Source organism: Carcharhinus amblyrhynchos, chromosome 13 (genome assembly GCF_965287045.1).
Source record: "Carcharhinus amblyrhynchos chromosome 13, sCarAmb.v2.hapA, whole genome shotgun sequence".
NCBI classification, from domain to species: Eukaryota; Metazoa; Chordata; class Chondrichthyes; order Carcharhiniformes; family Carcharhinidae; genus Carcharhinus; species Carcharhinus amblyrhynchos.
The window spans coordinates 28172987-28193852 of NC_137336.1; the positions used below are offsets into that span (position 1 = coordinate 28172987).

Consider the following 20866-nt stretch of genomic DNA (forward strand, 5'->3'; position numbering starts at 1 on the left):
ACATGCTCTGGTGGAGTCCTTAACCTGTACAGTGGATTCTCCTTCTGCCCTACACCTTTCGCGCCTGCAATAGAGCTTCTTTTTGGGCAATCTTTGCACCTTTGGTTCAGGTGCACTCCAGTCAGGTCAAAGTGCTGTCGCATTTGTTCTTCATCAGTTTCTTTGGTTCTGGAATCGTCCATAAGTTGCCACGATGCTGTAAGAGTTTGTTCTGTGGGCCTCACTAAGAGGTGCCAAGGCTTGTAAGGTTGAACAGTAGTATCTATTGGTAAATAACTGTATACATATGTACAAACTAAGAGTTGAGATAAAGGAGGGCCCACTCATGCAGCTCACTCACTAACATAGATTGCCTGTTACTGGTATAGGAGGGTAAATAACCAGTTGTGATGTCAATGTCCCTGTATACAGAAAAACAGCAACTCTGCAATTTTTGCAACAGATGATAGCTTATGCAATAGTCAAACTCAGTGTGCACATCAAAGGCATATTTTGGATTTTTTTTTATATAACACCTTAACAATATTGAAAAACATCTCTTTATGTTAGAGGGTTCCATTTGCTATCCTCTTAGACACTGTTTTCTCATATACAGAAAATCTCTCTTGTGAGTCAAAAATTCCTGCCATCACTCTTCTTAAACCTATACAAAAGTAGTAATAAATTAGTCAGACACTTAAAGGCACTCAGAAGCCAGTAGAGCTGACTTATAGCCTTGTGCTACAACTAGATCCTCTTTTAAATTTATTTATTAGTGCTACAAGTAGGCTTACATTAATACCGCAATGAAGTTACTGTGAAAATCCCTTAGTTGCCCCACTCTGATGCCTGTTCGAGTTAACTAAGGGGGAAGTTAGCATGGTCAATGCACCTAACCAGCACTTTCAGACTATGGGAGGAAACTGGAGCACGCAGAGGAACCCACACAGATACGGGGAGAATGTACAGAGTCCGCGCAGACAGTGACCCAAGCTGGGAATTGAAGCTGGGTCCCTGGCACTGTGAGAGGTGCTCTCCCCCCACTGCCACCACCCCCACCCCCACACACACACACACACACACACCCTCCCCCCCCCCCCCAAAGAGGATGACCTGTGTCAGAGAGTCGCTCCCTCTGCTTTTTTGTTCTTTCCTGACCCAGGCGCTTTCTCAATTTTTTTTTTAACTGCTCATGCGGCACTAAGCCCCGCCCACAGTGCGGATCGGACTGGAGCCAGCAAAAAGCATAAGGGCGCGCTGCTAAGAGGATTCCGGGTTCAGATCTGTATTATGCCCAGATCCGGCCCTTAAACTCCAAATGGTAAAATCGGGCCCATTGTGTACAGTTCTATCCATTAACATGCAGAACAGTGCTGAAAACTTTGCCCTTACATCACCAATAGAAGACATGGCATAACAATGGCCCATTCAGAAGTAAGGGCATACGACTTGTTAAAATGAAAAGGCAGTTTCCTTGCCATCTGTTGAAAGAGGTGGAGGAAGCTCCAATATGTGCTACACTTCCGTGTTTTAGAAATAATGATGCAGAATAATTGGGAATTATCCCGTCATTCTCATCTGCTATTAAATGGCTGCGCATCCTAGACAACATCCGCTACGTGTGAGGAATATCTCACTGAGTAGGAAGCTCTTTGCATTAGTTATTTAGAAATGTAGGAACAGGAGTAAATCTCTCTGCTCCTTGAGGCTGTTCAGCTATTCAGTTAGCATACGATCCATTTACTGTGCTTGATCCATGTCCTTTACTACACTTACTTACCTAATAAAACTCTGTCAATTTCAGTCATGGAAAATTTCAATTGGCCCAGCATCCACCGCCCCTAGGGGATGAGAATTATGGATTTCCGCTACCCATTATGTGAAAAAGGGCCATGTGAGTTCATCCCTGACAAGCCTACCTCTAACTGGAACATTGTGCTTCCTGAGTCTAAATTCCTCACCAGCTTCCCAGGATCAAATCCTTTTGCATTTCAAGAACCCCAATTAGATAACCCCTCAAGTCTCTCATCTCAAGATAAACCTTACGTGCATTGCTGATGGTCGCGTGCAGTTTAACACAGAGAAATGCAGTGGTTGATTCTTCTTAATTGAGGAGAGGGCAACATGTTCCGCAAATGAGTTTCATGCATGGTAAGGAAGTAAAGAAAAAGCTATGGTAATCTTTCATCACTGCGATGCAAGGAGATTATTGAGGAAAATGTGTCAAAGTTGCCCAGTGTGTCATTATATTAGTGGTGACGCCATTTCTTTTCAAAGGCAGCATGAGTCAGAAGCCATTGTATTTCTCATACCCATTGTGCTCGGCTCCCCGGTGAAGTTGTAGAGTGACATTTAAGGTCTGAATTTGAGTACAACATGAACAGATGGAAAGATATAGATCCTCCCCTCAATAAATATGAACCTGGGCCCAGAAATTCTACAAGGAATTTGATCAATTCTGATATCTGACAAATCAGTTTCATTGTAAAGCTTTTGCAACATAATGGCGCACTTTGATTTATATCTGTTGCCTTTCAAATACTTTTAACATGGGCGGGCATAAGATCACTTTGAACGAAAAAGAATCAAGACAAATCAGCTACTGACGCAATCTAACCATCGAGTGGAATAAATTTTCGTTGGACTCAGCATTAAGTATACCAGCCATGCAAATGAAGCTGATCATAAATCTTAACATGATTTCTTTTAAGTACGCCATTAGGATTTTTGGCATTACAAGGTAGTGATGCCAAATCACAGTCCTTCCCTCGTATCATCTCCTTCCTCCATAAAATAGTTTCTCTTTTTAAATCCTTGCTTGATGCTGGAAATCTACAGTTGGAGTAAAAGGTTGCTTTCCTTAAAGCAAAACTAATCCTTTAATCAGTCATTATGAATTTTGTGGGTGCAGTCTTACTGGCCATTCGCTCCCACTGCAGCAAAGTTGGAGAGTTTGGTGTCCAGCCAAATCTCAGTTCACTACAGCGGGATGGGAAAATCCCATCAGCGTGAACGGTGGTAACATTGTTTTTTTGCATTTCCTTATCTCATGGTTGATCTGGATAGCGTGCAAGGAAGAAGAATATAGACTCATCCCAATGGGCAGGATTTTTCAGCTGCGTGCACCCCAAAACCAGAGAGTCTCACCCGAACTCAATGGACCTTTACATGGTCCGCCAACCTATTTGTCCCACCCATTCTGACCCTTGCGGTGGGTAAGATGGGAAATTTTCAGCCAATGTCTCAATAGGTAAATACACTATAGCCTGAACTTTTATGATGGGATGGGCTTACCCACCCCACCACCTGAAGAGTCAGTGGGAACCACATTCCTGCCAACCCCAGCTGACCTACAGCCAATTTACGCCCAAAGACTGGCCTTAGGCAAGTCTTCATCCCTCATTTGGGAGGATGTCCCGTCTTGGAAAGCTTTCCAGTCCCTGCAGCAACAATGCAAGTGTCAGAGTCCCAGCATGGGAAGTGTAGGGAGGGCCTGTTGGGGGAGGGGGGAGGGGAGAAGGTCACAAAGAGGGCAATCAGGATATCGTGAGATAAGCTGGGCAGGGGGTGAAGGTAGGAGGCCTGGAGGCCGCCGAGCCTTAAGCCCCCAGTCAGGAGGGAGCTTCCACAACCCCCACCCCACCAATGCCCAAGATCTAACCTTCTTCATTTGCGGGTTACCCCCATGGGAATTCAGTCCACCTGTCAGCCTAAAAATTGAGGCTAAGTTCCTTTAACGGCCAGTAGTTAGCCACTTAAGGACCTCAACTGGGACAAGAGTGACTTCCTGCCTGAGGCCTTGCCCGCCCCAGCAGGCCAGGGTGGGAAGAAACCCAAAGAGAATTCTGTCCTTGCAGGTTCACCCTCCCACCCCCTATCCTAGTCAGCACCTTTGAAATTGTGGGAAATAACGCAGAACAAGCTGCATAGGCTTCAGGAAGTGACTGCACCATAAGATCGAAGCTTCGCCATGAGAAATCCATCTCAGTCATCTGGGAGGGTGGTAGACAGAGAATGAAAACAAAGGAGAAAACAGAATATTTGGATGCGAGGTGAGAGGAAAACATGCTGCAAGTATACAACAGGTCAATCAGCGTATAAATACATAACTAGATTTTTTTTGAATACTTAATTAGATTTAGAGAACTTTTCCGACATTGATAATTGACTGAGGAGCAGTTGACAAAAATCATAAAATATTTCAAAGGACTTGATTTCCCTTAGCTCTCTCTCCTGCGAATGGAGGAGGATAATGTGGTGAGGTCAAGCTATTTATTTTTTGGGAAATAAGGGCTAAGTATAAAAGAACCAAACGGGTTCATGTCCTTGTGTGGTTCCTGCCTGTGCGGCACAGAAATGAAAAGTGCAATGCCAGAAAACGCTATTGGCTTCCAAGAAAACCGCAGCAAAGATCTGCAAACAACTGAAAATAAAACCACAACGTTAGCTGCACGCTAATCTTTGAAAATATGGAGGATTCAGCGTGCTTGATGAACATTTCATAACCTTTCCAATTAAAAGTGTCTGCAGCAATTAAAACATTTCATAACCTTTCCAATTAACAGTGCAAAGTTTACAGTCCAAAGCCACTCTGAAAAGCAGAAAGGGCAAGTTGCTTTGAGATGTGTAATGCATACAACAATAACCGGCAGTATTAAAGCTCCTCAACCCACCCATGAGTATATCTAATAATGGCTTTGCACTAAAATGTAGAGAGTAAAGATATAACTTTAATCTCTTGCCTGTGTCGTGTTAGCTGATATGCTAGGATGATAATAAGAGTGCTGTAGTCAGCTTTAATGTCCCTGATTTAGGGGGTATGGGTTGGGGAGGGGAGCAGGAAATCCACACTTGACCACTATACACTGACCCCTGCTGGAAAGTACATATATGCAGTTATTAAATGTAGTCATAGAATAGAATCCCTACAGTGCAGAAGCAGGCCATTTGGCCCATCAGGTCTGCTCTGGCAACAATCCCACCTACGCCCTATCCCTGTAACTTCACATATTTAACCCACTAATCCCTCTAACCTATGCATCCCAGGACACTAAGGGGCACTTTGGCATGGCCAATGCACCTAATGTGCACATCTTTGGACTGTGGGAGGAAACCAGAGCACCCAGAGGAAACCTGCACAGACACAGGGATAATGTGCAAACTCCATACAGACAGTTCCCAAGCCAGGGATCGAACCCAGGTCCCTGGAGCTGTGAGGCAGCAGTGCTAACCACTGTGCCATCCCATGATTCACATCATTTCCAATGTCTCTTCACTCATCTGATGAAGGAGCGACACTCCAAGTGCTCGTGCTATCAAATAAACCTGTTGGACTTTAACCTGGTGTTGTGAGACTTCTTTCTGTCTTCACAGTCAACCAGCCTGCCAACATTCACTGCCTAAATCCTACACATGCAAAAACCTCCCTTGTATGAAGACTGGAGAACTATTGACACTTGTAGAACTCTATACCAGAATCATTCAGGAGCATCAGGAGAAAATACTCAATTTACTGCGTGCAGTCCAATGGATTTTAAAATATGGAGTTTGATGACTTCCTTGATTATCTGCAAACATAGTTTTCCTTAAAATCAATGAAATTGAGTTGAATTGCAGGGGAGAATGTTAATTAAAACCTACCAGATCTGAATATTTCAAGTTTATTTAGCAGTGTCACAAGTAGGCTTACATCAACACTGCAATGAAGTTACCATGAAAATTCCCTAGTCGCCACACTCCGGCGCCTGTTTGGGCAAACTGAGCACATTTTTCGGACTGTGGGAGGAAACCAAAACACCAGAAGGAAACCCATGCAGACACGGGGAGAACATGCAAACTCCACACAGACAATCATCCAAGCTGGGAATCGAACCTGGCTCCTTGGTCCTGTGAGGCAGCAGTGCTAATCACTGTCCAACCATGCAACATTTATCGTTTTTTTTCATTGTAAGGTTGGCCAGAAACCCAGATGTAACTTCATGATCCATGCTCCCAGTATAGAAACTGCATGTGAAAGAAACATTGGTCAGAGAGAGATAGGCTACAATATTGTAATCCCTGTACTCCTTGCAAGTAATTATTCATTCTGGGAGCAGGAGATTATGGAAGTAACCTTTATATATAAGTCATATTACAGTAGAAATTGGTATATGTTGGGTCCATTTGCCAGATATAAAATGGGCACAGTGATACCAATTCAGAAGTAGGGCACCCTGCATCCAATCAGAGTCCATTACTAACTTCATGGGGCTCATTTTTGAGGCATTAGGTATTGGGGCCATTAAAGATATGAATTAGTTACAGATGAGCAGGACAAGCCTGCATCAGCTAAGATCACAAGTCTCCAATGTTCCCCGTGATTGCCAGCTAAAGGTAAGCATGATTAATAATTAAAAGAAAATCTGAATGTGTAGACCAGGAATTATTTCTCCAACTCAGCAGCCCCATTGATTGACCAATTCAACACATTTGTCATGGTGTGTCCCAACCTTCAGGAACTCATTTGAGGGATCATGAAATAAGTGATCCAAAATTGGTCTATCTTGTTTGATGAGCTGCCAGTGTAGCTACAACCAGTGCCAGAATTTGTTGCTGCGATTGCGGGATCAATTTATGATTCAGATAATTATGTCACATAGAAACGAACATGCTGTATGTAAGTGGATGGTATAGGTGAGTAAAGTGTTTCTGTACACGCAACATAATCTTGATCATTGTCCAGAAGGTTGTCTGCTCCAAAGTGTGTGCAGTGGATAAAACTTTCTAACTACCCATTTTTATGTTGTACAGGTTTGCATCGGTCACCTCAAGGTCCTGAACTGGCTGCTTTGTATTCTTTGTCTCCTGGTAGTGTAGGACAGATCACTCCTACAGTAGGCTGGTAAGTGATACATCGCAAAGCCTGACCTGAAGATCCTTCCTCAGAGCTGTAAGAGAGACAGAGATGTTGTCCTCGTGCTTTGTTTACCTGCTCAAAGGACAAAATCCTGCTGACTTTGCTGACCTCTCGGAAATTCTGAGTGATTCTGTTATCTTGGATTCTGTTTGATTTTATTGCTGACCCACAGACTAATCTCGTTCTTTGAAAAGGGCCATTCCTTGTGTATTCCCGCAGAAAACCAAGTGAGGAATCACACCAAGATATCAAGCTTTCCTCACATTTGTGGGTGGCTGTGTTCTGAAAGGAATTTATTTCATTCAGGAGTAAGAGAAAGCCATGATGCTATTAGTAACAATCACATTAATGTGAAGCAAGAGTGGTGATGAAAGCATCAATATTCCAGTTTCATACTGAGCTCAGCGCTGGTTGAAACTATTCATTTGAAGCTGTCTTCAAGAATAGATAACTTAGCTTAAAGTGTGATTATATTCTCAGTTAATCATGGAGCTGCCTGTAATATCCAAAAGGTTAGTGAAATAATCAACTCTGAAAGTATTGTCTAAGTTTTCTTCCCTTAAATATTCAACTTAGAACATGTGTCCTGAAGGACAATGATGCAACTGATAAGATCTGCATTCCCAAATGGATTTAGTACACAGGTTGTATCATGATGGTGCCAATAAATGCCTGGTTTGACACCTGAAGTAGCCTTTGATTTGTCCCACCTTGGCTGTCAGTCCGATGTTATTGCAGCAATGTCTTGACTTTAGACAATCTTTGTGTTATTCAAGCCAGTCAGTTATCAATAACAATCTTGTTTATTCCTGGATTCAAATTCAGAGTTTGAGTTTACATATAGGTAAACATTTTATTTGCTGTTATTTTCTTTGGTTATATTCAACATCGTGCGTATTCAACTGCATCACCAAGTTATTAACTTATAACCGGACAATACATACACAATAAGCAGCCTGTCATTTCAAGCACACACCTCTGAGCTTTCTCACACCTGTATGAGTTATAGATTCCAACACTCTGGATTATCTGAGTTGTTGTCATTAGTCTTTGTATAAACTACTTTCAATTAAAGTCATCAGACCATAAGATTTAGGAACAGAATTAGGCCAATCGGTCCATCGAGTCTGATCCGCCATTTCAATCGTGGCTGATAAGTTCCTCAACCCCATTCTCTGGCCTTTTCCCCAAAACCTTTGAACTCCTTGCCAATCAAGAGCCTATCTATCTCTGCCTTAAATATACTCAATGACTTGCCCTCCACAGCCTTCTGGGATAATGAATTCCACAGATTCACACCCTCTGGCTGAAAAAATCCTTCCTCATCTTCGTTCTAAAGCATCGTCCCTTTACTCAGAGGCTGTGCCCTTGGACCATAGTCTCCCCTACTAATGGAAACACCTTCCCCAGGTCCACTCTATCCAGACCTTTCAGTATTGCCAGTAATATTGTTGAGAGAATGGGATGGAAAAACTTTTTTTTATTATTACTTTTTCTCCCTCCCTTTATGCTCTCCCTTTTTTCCTTCATGGACCACATACAATGCCTAGCAAGGCTGGAAGTGGGCAAGACGCCCTCTAGTTTCTGCCTGTGCCACTTTATGAGTGGCGGCTAAGAGGTTATACAATAACAGAATGCTGGATGGCAGGTAGACAGCCTGGCCAGGGTTTTTTCAATGGAATTTTTGCTTGCTCCCTACCTTTTTCATCTCACCCACAAGAGATCCTGGCTATCAGAACAAAGTACAAAGGTAGCTAGCCTCATCTGGCTGCTCCACAGCAAGGCTGGTTTCATTAACTCATCAGAGGTGGGAAAACACAGGTGTTATGTCATGTCCTAGCATCTGGGAATTCTCTTTGGAAAAATAACTGCAGTGGTTCACGCAGAAATCACAGAATTCAAATATACTGCATACATTTCGAATTATGTTAAAGGGCACTATCAATTATTGCAAAGACAATTTTGTGTAATCAGTTCTATTTGTGTTTCTCCTTTGTTCTGAAAAAGATTCGGCATATTTCAATTCCGCTTTGTGTCCACAACATCTTCAAAAGTAGCGAAGCTGGATTTCTCCTGAGCAGTGCTGAACAATGAGAAAATTGGCCTAATTTGGTGCTGAAGTATAATCTATAAAAGTCTTCACTGAAAAACCTTTGATGTTTGCTTACGTCATAATGAAGTAAACTTCAGAGAACAGCAGAAAGGTTTCCTTAGATTACTCAAACATTGCATCAATTTTAAACATTTCCATCGTATCCCTTCTTGTTCTTCTCTGAAAATACAACAGCAGTCTCTTAAAATTGGGGAGTATGGCCGGAATTTTACCGCCTTGCCCAGCCCGGAATCAGGGCAGACGAGGCTCGCAAGAACCGAAATCTCTGTTGGCCTAGGGCAGGATTTCACAATTTCACCCAAGCAAGGCCATAAAATCCTGCCCTATCTGTGTCAAGATGCTTTTGAATTTGTGCGTATTGATATTGGGCATTTGCCAGTGCTCCCAGTTTAATGTTGTTTGCAAATGTGGACACTTTGGCTCTAATTCATTCCTCTAATTTGTTAGAAAAAGGTTTGTGCACTAGTGGCCCAACAGACCTATGGCATTGCATTGATAAATGGCTACTGACCAGATTCATACTCATGCTTTACTATTTGGTTTCTACCAACTAACTATTTGCCAATCCATTTTAATAGTTTTGGATCTATCCCACATTGTAATGATTTAAATCACTCCCAGAATGCATTGACCTCATTTATTTCTTATCACTCACTTTTGAACTGACTGGGGTACTGAACCAGTAAGGCTGAGATTTGTTCTCCCGTTTATGCTGAGCTGGTTGATTTCTGAATGCCCCTTAAGGGCCATCTAATTGCCATCGAAGTCACCCTCCACTTTAAAGTATGCTCATGTGGATGGTGAATGAAGTCAGTGATTGTAGCTGATGCTTCAAGATTAGCCTTTTGGCTAAGATCAAGTGTAGTTTATTGTCTTGCACTTCTCGGCCTTTTGGCTAAGATCAAGTGTAGTATCGACATGCTGCACTTGGTTGAAGTCATTAGGTTACATTTCAGCTTCATTTGAAGCAATTTTTTAAAGCGGCATCTCGGCCATTTGGCTAAGATGCAAATAAGATCAAGCCCTGGAGGAGGAGCTACACCTACTCCAGTCAGCTTGGATCATGTAGATCAAACCCAAGACAGGAGGTGAGAGCCCTGTCTTGTCAGCTTGGATCGAGAATGTCCCAACTTGTTCGGACTCTGAATTGGGTTTAATTTGACTTGATTGGATTGGAATAAAGTTTAAAAAAAAAATTATTGTCTTGCACTTGTTTGAAGCCATGAAGTTATACTGAGGCTTCTTTTGAAGCAATTTTTTAAAGTGGCTTTTGGGCGACGATGCACATGAGATCAAGCCTTGGAGAAGGTGCAATGCCTGCTCCAATCAGCTTGGATCATGTAGATCAAATCTAAGACAAGAAATGGTGAGCCTGTCTTGTCAGCTTGGATCTGGAATATCTCACCTGGTTGAGACTTTGAACTGGACTTTGATTGGGTTGAATTGGATATAAACAAAAAACAATTTAACCCCACAAATGAAGAAAGACCATTTGGGTCAGTTATCAGATGAGCACTGTTATCCATGGGACCACACACACACACACACACACACAATACACATGCACACACACACACACACACACACACACACTCACACACACATACACCATCATAAGTCACTACCTTCAACAGTGGAAGGGACAAAGGGAAAGAAAAGGAGAAAACTGCAGAGAGAAGATATTAATCCCAGCATTCTGGGCTGACTAAAGCCGACGATCCTGAGGTGAAAAAGGAGCAATTTACTGAACTATCCAGACCCCTTAATCTTTTGATATCCCTGTCTCTGCAAATCCAAATAGAAGCAAAGCAACAATATCAACACTTTACGGAATGGTACTTTCAGTGATGAAATGTAGACTGTCTTTGTTAAGCTGATAGGTAAAGGCTGTGAAGCCCAGCAGCTGATAGCTCCTTTTTTCCCCTGATCCCAGGCAAGGTCAGTCTGTCTATCCAATTACATCATGTGGATTTAGACAACCTTACTCCTCACCGCTTCCACCCAGCACTTCCATATCCAGGTAGGTTTGGGCTGTGTGAGACTAGCTAGTGGCAAAGCCAGTCTCATAGCTTGCAGCTTCTGCCAAGACATGTCCAGTAGGCACCGCGGCAATGGTTGATGGTTTAATTCTCGGGACAGACTTAGCAATGTGCTGAACCTGGGCCTCAGTTCCAATCAGCACTCACCTCTTTGTAATTGCCATCTCTCATCTGTTTAAGATGGCTGAGATCTGGTGAGTACTGAGGCCAGGTATTGCTTTCCATGTGCCCTCACTGTCTAGTAACAGGGTCATTCTTCAATATTGTGACGTCAGAGTGTTGTTCCCTTTGTTACATCCACAACAAGCTTCAAAACTCTTTAGTGTTTCTTTAAATTATTTCTTTAAATTAAATGTTGGTGTTTATTTGTCATATGTAGATACCTATCGAAAGCAATCTGATCCTTCCCAGCACCTAAATAACATATACCTGATGATACTAAGCCAGTTGTGTGTGTTGATGAGACAGACAGCAATACTGATGACTCAATGGTAGAGAATGACCCTTTAAGTGTGATTATGTATTAGTGTGTTTACAAAATGAGATGCGTTGCACAGTGAAACCTGGTTGAATATTTTTGATCCTTAGTTCCACTCATCTTCCAAATTGAGGGGGAGTGGGGTAAAAATGTCCAGATCTGCTCCAAGGTCATGGTCAGCATGGTTATTGCGCAGTGACTAGCAAACATGCTAGTAGTAGCCCATTGGGAAAATTCTCCTGCTGGTTTTCACTACCCCCCAGAGTAGCACAGCAAAAACTATCATTGGTGAACAATGTAGAATTACACTTCTTTTTTGTAGCTCCACTATAGATCAAGGGTATGTCAGTTCAGTGCTTTTCAACACTGCTGCCTTACAAACACGAGTTGAATTAAATCCCTCCAACTTGAAGGGTGGTGCAGGTCAGGGAAATGGTACTGCAGTCTCGTATCTAATCTCCAGCCTGCATTCTCTTTGAGCTTGGTTGCCAGTCGGGAGTTCAAGGTTGTGAATTCACTCCTTAAAACGTGGCTGTCTTCTCACAAAGGGCGCAATTCATGCGGAGTCTGCACATTATCCCCATGTCTTTGTGGGTTTCCTCCAGATGCTCTGGTTTCCTCCCACAGTCCAAAAAACGTGCTGGTTAGACGCACTGGCCTTGTTAAATTCTCCTGCAGTATATCCAAACAGGCACCAGAGTGTAGTGACTAGGGAATTTTCATAGTAGCTTCGTTGCAGTGTTAACGTAAGCCTACTTGTGACGCTAATAAATTACCTTAAACTTAAGGGGGATTCCTCACTGGTTAATTAATTAACACCAAAGTTTCCACCAGGATTCACTGCAACTTTCCTTATTGCTTTTTATGATGTAATCAATGTGCATTTGTCTGTGATTCCTGAGACTATGAGTTAGGGGCAGGCCTATCAAGAGTGACGTCTTTGTGGACAAGATGAGGGTGCCACTCAGTCATTATGAAACATGTGCGTGTGATTGTGATGGGTGTCCAATGCTAAATTTCATTTCTGAAGTTTGGTTCTACTCCAATTGAAATTAACTACGTCCAACAGGCCAATTTATATTGGCATCAGTGCTGAGACTGATAGCCATCCTGTTTTAGTACTTAAAGTGACCCTGGTTCGATTATCCTTCTTGAAGGGACAAACCTTAACCAAAATTTGTGAATTCTTGAGCATGAAGAGGATACCTAAAGTCAGAAACTGTGAGATTCTACTGTTGGTACAAACAGTTAGAGATTCACAAAGCAAAGTGTTTAGTTATTTATTGTAAAATATTTATTCATGATTCTACAGTAGATAGTATTGCATCAGCCTTGAACTTTATACCACACTTGGTATTAATAGTCAGTTCTTTCAAAGTCAGTGGGGATTGGTGCAAGGTATAATGGGTGGGCCATGCAATACTACTTATTTGTCCAACCATCCAAGAAAATCTACTTTGCCCTAAGACTTATTTGACACAAAGACAGGATGTAAAATTTGGGTCATTGTGTTGTGCTCCCATTTCAACTCCTGTTTGTCTGTACAGATCTGTACCAGGAACAAAACCTTACAACTTCTACCCCAATTTGCTTTGTTGTTTTTTCTCTGTTTCCCCCCTCCCCTTCTAAAGTCACTGACTCATATAGGGCTAGAGTTCCATATATGCCAACCCCGGCCAAGTGGCCAGTCTTCAATTTTAGCCCAGGCTTGAGTGTTGAAAGTGTGTGTGCGTACATGCATGCAGCCCTGGGATCTTGCATCTCTGGATAACACTGAGATAACTTTGCTTGTTTGCAGGTTTCCCCATCCTCTGGTACTGGGCCCTCCAAGCATGCACTCTACAGGGATCCCCCATCCTGCCATTGTGAGTGCTTCAGGCAAACCAGACATGAATCAGTATGACAGTGGACTGAGATCCATGTAAGTAAAGAGGCTGCAAGTAATTAGCACTGCTTACATGCGCTTTGGTGGAAAACAATAATTGCTTTTTTTTGTTCATGCAGTCCTAGCATTTAACCCGGATATCTGGTATTAACTTTTAGAAAACTTGAACATTGTCTGACATCTGATTTATTAGAACCAGAGTTATATTCCTATGAAGGAACCAGCAGATGATTCAATGGTGGCCAGGAGAGAAAGAATGAAAACTACCTTTTGTTAAAACAATTATGTTACTCAGAAACCTGTGCTCTATAGTAAGAAAAAGACAAACTTGGGTAAATGGCCCACTTGTGGCCTAAGCTTCCCATGGGGTACATTCGTTCTGTTCCCTAAGACCAAATCCACTAATGACTTTCTCAAGACAGCAACAAATAGTTGATGTTCTCCATACATGGGCATTTTTTAGGGGTTAGTTTCATTACGCTATCTTTAACAGCAGTAAGGAAACCACAATAGTATTGCAACATGCTTTCTCATGCACGATTGCATTATATATAAAACCATCTATGATCTTTGAAAAAAAACCTTCACCTTCGTACAAGGTTTTTTTCATTTATTTATAAACATCACGCCATGAGATAATTCATGTCAAACCAGACTGTGTATCACATCATAAGAACATAAGAAATAGGAACACAAGAAATAGGCCATCTAGCCCTTCGAGCCTGCCCGCCATTTAATAAGATCATGGCTGATCTGAAGTGGCTCAGTTCCACTTTCCCGCTTTCTCCCCATAACCCTTAATCCACTTGCCTACCAAAAACCTATCTACCCACGTCTTAAATATATTTAGCGAGGTAGCCTCCACCACTTCAATGGGCAGAGAATTCCAGAGATTCACCACCCTTTGAGTGAAGAAGTTCCTCCTCAACTCTGTTCTAAACTACTCCCCCCCCCTTATCTTGAGGCTGTGCCCTCTAGTCCTAGTCAATTCAATTCACTTTATTGTCCAGACAGTAATTCATTTCAGGTACATTGCTTGTTCACCAAAAACTTATATAAATGAATGGTAACAATAAAAGAAAGAAAATAATCCCACCACAGAGACCTAACTTTAATTAAAGTAAGTACTAGAAAGTTTTCCAATACATAAGAATAATCGGTCAGAGTCCCACCATGAGTGTGTATTCTCATCCATACATCAAACTCCTATTACAGGTTCTCATAGAGAAGGACACAAAAAAATTCAGGAATCAATTGTTCTGTATCTGAGGGATCGTCACCTTTTACCAGGAGTCTTGAGGTGATTCTCATTGTTAATGCCACTCTTGCCAAAATTCTTCAAGATTTCATTGAGAAAGATCTTCTCAATACACTTTCTGCCTGTTTTTAACCTATTTACCCTTAAAGCGTCAATTTCCCTAAATCAACAATACCTGGAGAGACATCCAAAAAGGATCACTCCCTCAACTATTACTGTATATTAGAGTATCATGATTGTAGACTCTACTCAAAAGGAGTTTGATTTTCTGAGGATGTATAATTGTATGTGTTCTTTGATCACCACATCTGTACATTGTTTCCTCCAATTCAACTTCTTATGTATTCTGTTTCCCAAATATTTGTAGTTAGTGACTTTTTCAATATCCTCATCATGAATCGTCAAAGGAACAATATCATTAACAGGCATTTTCCCAATGTTCTTTGATCTTGATTTTCTTCAGTTTAAGAGGATTGTTATCACACCATTTTATTAACTTCTCCAAATTCGTATCATTTCCTTTGTTATTCGTTCCGAGACCCACAAGTAACTTATCATCAGCATACTTGAAGATCATAGTGCAATTGGATAATTGGTATAGAGGAAGAAAAGTAAAGGTGATAGTATACAGCCATAAGAAAATCCAGTAGTTATTAGTATGGCTTCTGAGGAAGGCCTGGAAAGTAACACCCATTGGGATCTTTTATGAAGGAAAGCATAGATTCAAAGTAGGAGATTAGGATTGAAATCAAGGTTTATCTATTTTTCAACATGCTTGAATGTTGCGTGGTTCTAAAAACTGAAGAACAACCAACAAGGATAGAGCAAGCATAGCTGCCTAATCTACCAATGTGCTTTTGGACCTGTGGATCTTCTTACAAAGAAAATTAATGTGACATAAATGACACAACTATTCTCATTCTTCTCCTGATACAACAAAACAAGGTTGCCATGCACTTTATTACAACAACATTGTCCCTGTAAGACTTATGAAGTCCACAAAAAAATCAATGATCCGATTCAGATTGAATGCATTTTCTTCTGCCTTCTTGCTCCTAAGTGGTGAATCATGCTGAGATCTGGTCCACACATAATGGCAATGCTCCAGTGCTTTTCCCAATCAGCTATTGCCAACATGGTATCCCAGTCAATAATATCAGAAATGATTTAACTTGGAGGCCTGTCCTTTAATCATTTGATAAACACATGCAGACACTTTTAGCAGGGACACTGGATAGCGAAGAAAAAGAAGTGCATTTATATACTCATTTCCTGGCCTTTGGACATCTCAAGCGCATAACAGCCAATGAAGTACTTTTGAAGTATAATCACTACTGTAATACGGTAATGAAGAGAGTGAGCCATATCTGATTCTTCCCCTCCATTGAGGCCAGCTGTAGAACCTCTCTCTGCCAGCGGGGCTGAAATCAGCGAACTTAGCACAAGTCAGAAATAAAATGGGACATCTTCTGGTTTGTATGGCTCTGTAATAGGTGGCAATTCTGCTCAATAGGGCATCAAGGGATTTTAGCAGACTGAATTTCTATGGGAAACACATTTTCAGTGGGAGAGAGACTAAATTGTACACTTAAGGAAATTACATGTTGAAGTTATGTATGTATAAGGAAAGTCTGATTCACAATGTTAATGTGCATCGTGAGGACAGACAGAAGATAAGGGTGATTTTGATTTAATTTAGAGTCACAGGAAAGTGTGAATCTGGAAATAATTAGCCTTTTGGCTGTATAGAATGCTAAAGCAACTGTTATTTATAAATTACATAATTAAAGAGCTATGTTTCATTTGGCACAGTATGAATCAGACTCCGATTTGAGATAGAAGTTGCAAACAGATGCAACATATTAAACAGACAGTATTGCTTTATGACTAGAATTAAGCTACAATAGTCAATATTCTCCATCTTTAAATAGCTAGGTATTAACGTGCAGTTAATCAAAGTGAATAGTAGTGGTGATTTGGATGATGTGATTGAGTGGCGGAACAGGCTCAAAGGGCTGATTTGCCTACTCCTCTTCCTAATTCCTACATTCCTATGTTTCTAAAGTCTACCTTTTCAACCTTTCATTTTTACCACGTTGGGGAGATTGTTTGAGATGGAAACACTCAGTCTCAAGAATAGCTTGCTCCATAAACTTCCTTCAGATGGCCCCTGCTGTATTTGAGCCCCAGCATATCAGTAGCATAAACCTTTATTGCTCTGTTTAATAATTTGGTTTTAAAGAATTACAGCAGCAATCATGATTACCTCAGCAAAGAAGTCATCCTTGCTATTCAGGCCTTCTCTCAGAGCTTTCAATGAATATTCCTCAAAGAAAAGGAGTTTTGACAACTGAACGAAGCATATTAACCAAAATCTGCATCTTTTAACTTGCTGTGGGCCAGATAGTGTGTTAAGAATTGCCTTCAATTATTGTATATTGTAGTCTGATTTGATTTGATTTATTTTTGCCACATGTATTACCATACAATGAAAAGTATTATTTCTTGCGCACTATACAGACAAAGCACACTGTTCATAGAGAAGGGAATGAGAGAGTGCAGAATGTAATGGAGATTACATGAGATGTTTACCCTTTTCTCTGAAGAATGATAAATATCAGATTGGCAAATGATTACTTTTAGGCTAAGCCAGATAGAGGTCCATTTTGTTTGGCAGATTTGTCACTATGCATCGTTGTGTGAGATAATTTGGTTTCAACACACAGAAGAAAATCTAGCAGAGAGGATCACACCAATTTTTCAGTTATCTGAGTCAATTGATAAAAAAACTCCCTCCCAGATTCCCTTATAGCCGTGGAATCCTCAATCGCTTATTTTCCGCATGCTCGTCTCGGGTGATCACTAGAGCCAGACATACATAAAAATCATTCCCAGCAAGTAAGGAAATAATATCCTTCTTCAGAATGCATTTCTCACATAGCCCAGCAATCCACAAGATTTTTAGATGAAGCTCAGTGTTATAATGGCCACGAAGGATGCAGGACATCATTCATCGATCTCCCTGTAGGCTTCATGGAATACAATTTCCAAATTGAGTGAGCCCAGTGAGAGAGTGGCAGGAGTTTAAAACCTGCACTCACAGCCTGGGCCAGGGCTATATAGGTCAAGGGAGCACCTGCCTCAAAAAATACCAAAGCTAAAATCCTTCTACAATAGGACATTCATCCCAGACTTGGTTAGGTTATTGGTCCTCTTGCATACCCTGCGGTTTGTGGAAGCACCAAAGATTGTCGTGAAAGGCACCCCAGGCTTAGGCCTTCAACCAGGTAACATAACAATTATTGTCATCCTAAGAAGCAATTCATCCTGACATGTGACATGTCCCCTTATGGGCTCAGGGCTGCGTTTTTGCTTTGTTGGAAAGATGGAACTGAAGGACCCATAGCATATACATCCAGGACCTTCTCAGATGCCAAATGGAGGTATTCACAAATTGGGAAAGAAGGATTGGTGTTCTTCTTTGGTGTAAAAAAAATAATCGGTCCATCTGTGGTAAGCTTTATAATAGTAACAGACCGCATACCTCTACTTGGGCTAATCAAAGAGAAGAAGGCAATACTCTTGATTGCCTCTGGCCAGATACAGCATTGGTCACTTGCTGCTAATAATTTTTAGAGCACTGCTCCGGAACCCAAACAGCCTATACCAATGCTTTAAGTCACCTTCTGCTGTCCATGAGCCCTACTACTCTGCAAAGCAGATTAAGACCTGGACACAAAAGTGAAGGACATGATCTTGAATGGTGAACTCTGAGGGCAATCCTTAGAAGAGATGAAGCCCTGCTTGACTAAAATGGATTAACTCAATTTAGAGGATGGCTTAATTCTCTGAGGGTCTCGAGTGGTTGTCCCTCATCCAGGGCGGTGTTCGATACTCAAGGATCAAAAAATTGGCCACCCTGGAATATTCAAAATGAAGTGCTGGCCAGGAGCTACATCTGGGGGCCTGGCCTTGACTTGGATATCATAGACATAGTAAGGGAGTGTGATCTGTGCTAGGAAAATCAAAAGCATCCTCATGGGAGTGGATGGAGAGTGGCACGCCATGGGGAGTGCACATGGACTTTGCAGGACCTTGTATGGGCTCCATATTTTTGATCCTGGTGGATGAACACTCAAAATGGTTGGAGGTACACCACATGAGCACCACTACTTATCAAGATCCTTGGAACCCAGCGGGAGTTCTGGGGTAGACTGGATCAATATTTCAAACATCCTCCCTGCTCTTGCAGAGTTGTAGTTTATTTTCTGGGTCTCTTGTCTAAACTCTGCCCTCTCTACCCAGGTTTGGAATTAGTAGGCATAGACGCATAAAAAATCGACAACCTGCGAATAGTTCTGCTGGAGCGATTCCTGTCATAGCCTGTGGGGTGGTTCAATAATCAATGTGCCAATTTGGTCTCTCTAGGTGGTGCAGACTATTTCTTCATGCCAGTTTTAAAACTTTGCACTGTCCATTCTGCCAGTCCATTTGAGGATGGGTGGGAAAGTGCCGTTTTAATATGTTTGATGTAATTAGAATGCATGAAGTTTTGGAACTCACTTCAGTTGAAGGCAATGCCATTGTCAGACACCAAGGACTCTGGTATGCCATGTGTACAGAAGCTGTGTCTTAGTTTCTTGATTGAGGATGGGCACTTTACCACCCATCCTCAAATGGACTGGCAGAATGGATGGTGCAAAGTTTTAAAACTGGCATGAAGAAATAGCCTGTGTCACCTAGAGAGACCAAATTGGCACATTGATTTTTGAACCACCCCACAGGCTACGGCAGGAATCGCTCCAGCAGAACTATTCACAGGTTGTCGAATTTTTATGTGTCTAAGCCTACTAATTCCAAACCTGGTGGGGAGGGCAAAGTTCAGACAAGAGACCCAGAAAATAAATTACAACTCTGCAAGAGCAGGGAGGATGTTTGAAATATTGATCCAGTCTACCCCAGAACTCCCGGCTGAGTTCCAAGGATCTTGACAGAAAAGACGGGGCCAGTGTCCAACAAGGTGAAGGTCTTGGACAAGGTCATGAACATTCACCTCGACCACCTTAGGAGAAGAGATTCTGCCCTAGAACAAGCTTTGCTTCCAGGTGTAGAGATGGCCATTACTAATACAAGACAACCTGGAGGCTAACCCAGAGCCCCTTCTTACAGATGATGGAGGAACAGACTCTGAGTTGAAAGCAGGGGAAACAGGCGCTCCGAGTGAAGAGGAACCCGCAACAGTGACATTTAAGCGTTCCCTCTGAAGTCACCAGTTAGGTTCATGCCTCCAGATCCGGAACCACCTCTGGCTGTCTTTAAACCAATCGCCAAGTGGTGAAAAGAACTCCTTCCCAGAAAGGAGTACAGGTGGGGTGCTCTGGACCTGGGGGAAGGGATAGGAATATTATAGTGGATACGAAAGACACAGAATGTCATTATGGATCTTCATTGAAAAGTAGTTTCCTTATTGAGCAAGTGAGAGCTGGCCCAATGACAGACAAGTGGTGGGAGTTTAAAACCTGCACTCACAGTCTGGATCACGGGTTGCGTATGTCCAGAGCACAGATCTTGATTTGCTGTAAGCCACAACTTGGCCTTTCCTTTCTTTTAATCCCAAGGGGATTCGCCTTAGCAAGGTTACATTTGTAGACTTCTGATGCAATGTCACATGCATGTGACGTGATTCCTACTTTGACTTCAGAAGCATTAATTTAAACTGAAGTGATGCTGAAAGGTGTCTCCAGCGTATAATCCATAGGAAGAGCTTTTAATCAATGGAATTCAAAAAGACAAAGGAATTTACTAAGCAGAGAATGACTTGACAAGCAAATATCTAATTTGATCTAGAACCAAACCTTTGTATTTTGACTAATTTAGAGAACAAACAACCTGTAGTTTTGCAATATAACAATGGGATCACAGTGGTCCAATACCATGACTACCAATTCATCAAAAGATTTTGAATCTGGGGCTGCAGCTAGGTTGATGCTAAAAATCAGGGCTCTACAAGCGGTCAGAAGGATGATTTATTGCTGGTCATCCTCTTCCATCCCATTTTCCTGGAGGAAATATCGCATTCTTTCGATATGCTGAGGCCAGCCCTCCATACCCATATCATAAGTTTCCAGTTTCCCAAACAGCAACCTTTTCAATATCTCCCTATCAATGCCTGACCAGGTTCGTTGAAAGATAAGGCTGTTTGAAACTTCTTGTTCCTCA

General features: G+C 41.8%; 1 protein-coding gene and 1 non-coding gene across 6 annotated transcripts in view; both read left to right on the forward strand.

Annotated features, from left to right (window-relative positions):
• Nucleotides 1-20866, forward strand: part of LOC145351787 (transcription factor 7-like 2) — a 218583-nt gene that overhangs the window by 156264 nt on the left and 41453 nt on the right. For 4 of the 5 annotated variants that reach the window (XM_080201425.1, XM_080201422.1, XM_080201421.1 and 1 more), the window contains exons 5-7: nt 6769-6859; nt 10921-11007; nt 13303-13425. In XM_080201425.1, the coding sequence (XP_080057551.1) occupies nt 6769-6859; nt 10921-11007; nt 13303-13425 (301 nt within the window). The remainder of the gene's footprint in view (nt 1-6768; nt 6860-10920; nt 11008-13302; nt 13426-20866) is intronic. The other variant, XM_080201424.1, reaches the window with a different exon arrangement.
• Nucleotides 9863-10054, forward strand: LOC145352042 (U2 spliceosomal RNA). The gene has a single exon (XR_013888500.1). It is a non-coding gene; the product is annotated as a U2 spliceosomal RNA (small nuclear RNA).